Here is a 7206-nt window from a genome sequence, read left to right as displayed (position 1 = left end):
TCCAAATATTAGTTACATCTCAGATTCAAATGGTATTTATTCATCTTACTCAGTTTAAGCCACAATGTGAGTACCAATGAATTTATAGGGTAGCTCAAACAAGAGTTAAAAACAGGTTAATTATGGTAGTTCAGATAAATATACTTTTAGGAGATTTTCTGCTTATCATACCTGCTGGGTATTCAATTAAAAATATAGAAATACATACCAGATACCTGTTTTAGAGTAGAAATATAAATTAGAGAATTTTAGGTGGTGCTTAAGTTTATTAAAATTATATATATGTATTCTATTTAACAATAAAATGCAACTAAAGAATAAGAAAGGCGAAGGTATAGTACTAAGAATATTACTTAACTGGTGGATGTAGAAAAAGGAGCAAATGTCCCAGGCCTTATTTTGAAATGTTCAATAGGGGGCCCTGAGATGACTTAGTAGGCAATGGTGCTTTTCTTGGTAGCCTGATAATCTGAAAGAAACTATATAAAGGGGAGAGGAGAAAACTGACTCCACAAAGTTGCCTTCTGTCTTTCACATGTACAGTCACTTGCATATAAAGACATAATAAATGGAATTTTGAAATGTGTTAAAATGGAATCTATAAACTAGTGATCGTCAACCTGCAGTGATTCTCAACCTGTGCGTCCTGAACTTTTTTGGGGGTTAAATTATCCTTTTACAGGGGTAATATACCAGATATCTCGCATATCAGATATTTATGCTACAATTCATAATAGTAGTAACATTATAGTTATGAAGTAGTAATGAAAATGATCTTATGCTTGGGGGTGTTCACCCCAGTATGAGGAAGTATATGAAGTGGGTGCAAAATATGGAAGGTTGAGAATCACTACTGTGGATCAAGGGTCTTAGTGTTTACTGTCTCTCTCTTAAAATTATATCCAGTTTGTTCTTGGAATTTCTACAGCTGTTCCAATGTTCAGGAGTTCATAAGGAATGATGTACTCATTGTATCTGGTGAGAAGCCAATGAATACCTCTTGACATTGAGGACCATTTTCTACCAGGGTTAAGGTCAAAATCTTCCAAATATTTCCTTATTCAATTCTATTTTAAAAATAAAAGTTGCCATCAGTGATAGGGTTCATGTTCTAAAATATTTTTTCTTGTCATATTACATTGTAATTTCAGAATGTGTTGCTTGTTTGTCTTTGTTAATACAGGGTCTTAACAAGTAGTCTTGGATGGCCCCCAACTCTTTTGGTAGACCAGACTGGACTCAAACTTACCAAAACCTGCCTGCCTGCCTCTGTATCTGAAACTCTGTGATTACAACTGCACTGCCATACCTGCTGATATATTTATTCAATCTTACTATTGCAAATGAAGTCCTGGCTGTCATTTATGTTAATGTTATATTTAGCTGGTTATAGATAAAATTGAACCTAATTTTTCAGGTTAGGTGAGAGGCAGTGTAGCATGGTGTTCAGGAAGAGAATCCATTATTCCATCTCAGGGAGCTCATTCCTGACAGTCTCAGAAATTTCATTGTGTCTATGACTCTGTTTCTAATGTGGAGATGGTGTTGTCGATTGCAGAAATTATTTAAATGAGTTCATTTATGTGGAAAACTCTGCTAGAGATTGAATAATCACTACATAAGCATCAGAGTCTGCTTTTATTAAAAAATTACATTGTTAATACCTAATTCATCTGCCTGTTTGGCACTAAGTCGATGCAGTATACAGGGGATGGGCAATCCATGGTTTCATGTTACTTCACTGGCTTATCTAGCCTTTTCAGATTCCTTTTCATGGCCTGTAACCACATATGCCAAGTGACCTCCGACTTCTTTTACATACCCCTTTTCTAGCTTATCCCTTGTGTTCAGCCTAAAGTCTATGAAGCACATGCATCTTGTGCCTCCCACAGCAGCCTTTGAGAGGGCAGCTTAGGATAAACACTGACCACTAAATGAGGTGAGATGACTTCTGGACTGGTGTCTTCCAAGGGCAAGGAAGGAGGCTTCAGTGTGTGAGGGCCATGGGACATAGTTCTCTTTCTCAGAATTCTTCCTAGGACCTGCCAGGTCTGGATGGGTTTCCCTCAGGGCAAGGAGAACTCTCTGGAGTATTTGTGACAGAATGTGTAGGGGCTGGAGAAGTGATTCAAACAATACCTTTACTATGGAATGTATAGACAGTGATAGGCTTAGAGAGCATGATAATCTATGGAGTTATTTTAACAGTACTCAATGTAGTTTTCATCAGGATTATTCTTTCCTAAGTACAACTAGGCAGGTAATCAATGTTTACAATGGAAGATGCTTTCTGGACAAGAGACTCAACCATTACTTGTCCTGTATTTAACACTTTTTTAAATGGTATTTATTTCTATTTTCTGTGAATTTTAACTTAACTTTTATATGCTTTATCAATATATTTTACCACTAAAGCCAACAGCATTTCAGTATTCCAGAACTTAAAATTTTAAAGGAGTTATACAACTGTGTAAAGTTCTGGAATGGGAACAGCACCACTTTACTACTTTGAGGTTCTTAAATTCAGAACACTTAAGAATTACTGTTTTTTTTTCCCATTGCTACTTGTTTGCTTGCCTCTACTTCTCATCCATATTACCTGTCTCATCTTTCCATGACATCTGTAAACTGCAAACACAGTATACATGCTCCATTGATGATTTATTTAATAGTTAATGAATCAAGGTGATGGATGGAGCACAGAGTACTGGATTGCATTTGTGTCTCATGCACTCATGTTCTCTTGTTCTCTTACTCTGGTTTTCTTATTCATATTTATTTCTCTTTGTAAAATTCTAGATCTTCAAAAGTGCCATTTGTAGACCTAACTTCTCTTCAGGTCATTTGGAATAACTCCCTAATTCTATCATTTCCCTTAGACATAATTCATACTTCACGCACATAATTCAGTGTCATACTATATAGTGATCAATATACTCAACTCTTCTAGTAGATTTATTTAAAGAAAAGAATGTGCCCTTGAGAAATATTTTGTAATAGTTTCAGACCTTTTGAAAATATTTGCCTCAGCGAACACACAAGTGGTAGCTGATGCCTGTTCTGGAATATATTTAGAAGTTAATCTCACATTGAAATTCAATTGTGTTCTTTATAATCCTTCACTTAGCTTGTTGATCTTTCTTGGATGTGCAAAAAACACTATACAATCACAGATATAATGTAGGGCAAAAAGCATCCTAATGTTGAATGGTTTGGTTTTTAAAGGCAGGTACGTTAATCCCCAAACACAGTCTTCTTGTGCCTGACAAGGCAAGGTGACTCGCACAGGTCCTCCAGTGGAAAGTTAACAAGGATGCTCTCATAGATATGTCACATGAAGAGAGCATCTGGCACAGGACAAATGATGCACAAGTGAATGGTTAACACTTTTATTTCAAAAGCCAGGATTTGTACATAACACTTTTCTGAGAAAATAATTAAGATAGTTGAATTAAACAAACCCTATATTTTAAACACAATAAGAATATATAGAAATGTTCAAATGAGAATTTACTTAAACCTTTAAACACAATTCAATTCAGTTGGCTGGTTTAAGGAGGTGATTTCTGTCTTTCACAGAACAAAAGGCTTTTCTTAGATTTATTTGTTATTTTTATTACATTCTACAGTTTCAATATATGCGATAACTGCTATAAAGGTATGTCCTTTAATGTGGACTATATGTTATGCATCAATTGATTCTTTCAAGTTTATATGTACCATAAAAATATGCCTTTCTTTTCAAAACCAACAGAAAACCACCTAACACTAACAGAAAAAGGAAAGGAACCACCAAAGAGCCCTAGCTAGTGTGAGCAGCATCGACAGTCTCAGACTCAAACAGATTCTGCCTTAGAAAAGGTACTTAGTCCCACTCTCTAGCATAAGACACCCGAACAAAGTTGGGAATGGAAGTGCTCACTGTTTTACATTCTTGCCTTCATGAGACTGTCTACACTGAACCCCTGATCAGAGAGCTGTAGAAAGGCAACAACCACATAACCCACTCAAAGTAAAAGGCTATTTCCTTCTATTACAAAAACTTGATCTTCACTCTCCACATCAAATACACATGATACACACATGATGGAGAGTGAGAAAATACACATATGATGTTTGAAATACTGGAAATACTGGATGCACGTAGATAACCACCCTTCTTTCCTATTTCCTGAAAGTGTGCATTTCCAGTTTTTTTTTTCTGGAATCTGTCATATCTGTTTATGAACTTAGTATATGGCAGTGGTTAGCCGGGTATGAAATTCTATCCTTGAGATCCTCTGACCCTTGAATGTTAGTGCAATATTCATTTTTACACCACTTCACTCGGAACTTTATCATTACTATGTCTACAATAGTTAAAAAAGGTTGACTCAACACCTCCAACACCCACACACCTGGAAAAAAGTTTCCATTTTGTAAAGCTAACATTCATTATTCAATATTTTAATATGCCATAGAACTTTCCATTTAGAATTTTCCTTAAAATATATATTCTTCACATGAAGCTGTCATAAAAAAGAAGAGAATATCTTCCCTTATTTCAAAACCATCAAAATAGATTAAAAAAAAAAAAAAAACTACTTTCCAAACCCCAGGAGCAGTGTACTCAAAGGGCAAGCGCATCAGTTATCTTTTAAAAAAAGTGAGTTTAGAAAAGTCAAAATTGATTCCTTTTTGAAGACGTATTAGTATTACCCATGAATCCAATGGACTGAAATGTAGTACCTATTAGCACTGGTGGTCTTCATGCAGCTATGCTGAAGTGCAGTAGGGGCCCACTATGTCAGCTACTGAAACCATCCTGGCCAGTTCTTTAGTTTTCTACTATTGTTTCCCAGTGCACAGATGCTGCAAATAATTCAGAAACTGCTTCTGCCATAATGTCTTACAGAACATGAAATAATAGGTGGATTCAAAATAACATGTTGGCACAAGGTCTGCCTGCCCACTGTAGAAAATCTCATCAATTTGTGTAAAAATATTTATTACCTGTAACGAGAGATGCACAAAATCAAAAGATGTGTTATGTAACATAATGTGAGTGATGCGTTTGTGGTTGTTTTGAGCATTCTTTTGGTCTAGATTACTGTTCTGATGAATAACTATTTTATTATTACTATGCTAGGACAACTGATTGCTGTACTAAATTTGCAATTTTAATCATAATTTTCCTGGGTAAGCTAAATTATGTCTTAATTCTATTCAAAAGCTTTTATTTTTGAAGCAATTAAAGTTATTGTTGATTGGTATTTAGCATCCAATGTTCCTGGAATACTAAAGGAATACACTTTATACATAATCTTCCATTACAGAACATTGCTTAAGAGCAGCTATTTGATACAACAGCATTCACTTGAGTTTTCAAACCAAAGAAGTAAAATTACAGCAATTTCACTTGAAATCAATAAATCCATGCACAGGGTTGTGTTCAACAGAATCACTAACTGCTATTTGTTATTCAAAGATGAAAGAATCAATAGAAAAATAGAACTGATAAATCATTAGCACTTTAATGCAGAGCAGAGAGGAAAGCTGATAAATCATGCATTTCAAGCACTCGTTTTTCCTGATGGTGTGGTGTCTGAAAACATAAATCGTGCAGTGATGAGATGCAGGTCAGTGTGACTGAACTACACTGAGACTGCTCAGAAGTATTTCATTTCATATGATAGCCTCAAAGAAACACTATGAAAAGTAGTAGTTCTACATTTCTTTTGACAATCAGAGACCAGACCATGCCTTGAACACACCTTAAACAGTGAGCTAGGCCTTTGTATATTACCAAACATTTTAATGTCATAGAGATGGGGCAGGAATGAATGAGTAGTAAGAGGCTAATTGCATGCATGATTTGTTTCAATGAGCTCAATATTTTTGCAGGTACCAATCTATCCGAGAAGGAACCAATGCTGTCATTTACCTTCTTGAAGTGCACTTAACAGATCCATTAAAAATCACAGTCATATATGGTAGGGGGACCAAATAACCATGAAATTGGCAATTGAGATTTGATTATGCTGTATGATTTACTGGTTTTGAATGGTGAACATTTTAATCACAATAAATGGATAACTTACTCTCTTCTGACATTTTACTTTTCACAAACTCATAAGAACTCTAATTTCCGATTCTTTGGTGGGAAACAGATTCATTAGGCACATAGTTTAAACCATTTATTTGGCTACTACTGTGATTATGCACTTGTGTCTAGATTCTTGTGTAGAAAGGAATGAAGCTTGCTATATAATCACAATTACTCCCAGTACCATATTTTCTCTCGTGTTTTTGGAGTTAAAAACAAAGCTAAACAAACTGAAAATCATTTTCTAGTGTTTTAGCACAAGGGGGAAAAACTTATGCCTGATATTTTAGTGATTTCTGGGAAGAGTAAAGACTATTGCAAAAGAGTATTTAGATAGAGCACGATATCATTGACAACTCTTTAATAAAATCTTTGAATTTATCTTCTTCTTAAGCCACACGTCCAACACCATGGATGCTGTGACTCTACTAGGCAAAGGATGGCAGTTTGCACTTGGGATTGTTGCAGCCGTAGTTATTACTGCTTGCCAATGACAGCAATTATACAAGGAATCCTTTCCCATCATACTTCTTTGATCTCTTGCAGGTTTTTTTCTCACAGTCAGTAAATGGAAATGGCATAAGGTACAAGTGGGAGACAGAAACCCTATGGGAGTGCATGCAATTAAAATATGCAGTATCACATCATATAAACTTCTATTTTTCATGCAAATAGGCCTATAAAAACAGAGACAACAAATTTTCTAATAGCGAAATTTTACATCAGCTCAAAACAAAAAACGTGAATTCCATGATTTTGTAGGAGCAGGAGACTTGAAGTGGTTCAAAGTGTTCCATGGCCCAAGTATGCTATTTAAATTTCTCCTGATGGAGGCTCACTCCTTGCTTCGGTTTCTTGTTCTTTTGATGAGCGAGCAGAATAATCCAGTTTTGGGAGGAGGGCCCATCAGCATTGGAGCCTGGTTCTTGTGTGTAATTTTTATCTAGGGAAGAGATAGAGTGATATCAAGACAAAATACTAAGTCATGAAAACCTCTGCTGCTGTGTTTCATGAGTAACACAAATAACACAAAGTTAAAATTCAATTTCAGAAATTGCTAAAATATTTAAGGGATACAAGGGCATACATTTAAATAATATTCACATGCTAGCCAAATGTAG

The 7206-nt window shown here is 35.4% G+C and overlaps 1 protein-coding gene across 6 annotated transcripts in view; it reads right to left on the bottom strand.

The window, feature by feature from the left end:
• Positions 1–3373: 3373 nt before the first annotated feature.
• Positions 3374–7206, bottom strand: part of Dgkb (diacylglycerol kinase beta) — a 716847-nt gene continuing 713014 nt past the window's right edge. For all 6 annotated transcript variants that reach the window (XM_031355722.1, XM_031355727.1, XM_031355725.1 and 3 more), the window contains one exon: positions 3374–7028. In XM_031355722.1, the coding sequence (XP_031211582.1) occupies positions 6921–7028 (108 nt within the window). In that variant the 3' untranslated portion in view covers positions 3374–6920. The remainder of the gene's footprint in view (positions 7029–7206) is intronic.

Source organism: Mastomys coucha, unplaced genomic scaffold, assembly GCF_008632895.1.
Source record: "Mastomys coucha isolate ucsf_1 unplaced genomic scaffold, UCSF_Mcou_1 pScaffold6, whole genome shotgun sequence".
Lineage (NCBI taxonomy): Eukaryota > Metazoa > Chordata > Mammalia > Rodentia > Muridae > Mastomys > Mastomys coucha.
Note: the sequence above shows the minus strand (reverse complement) of the source record. Positions and strands in the feature narration are given on the sequence as shown.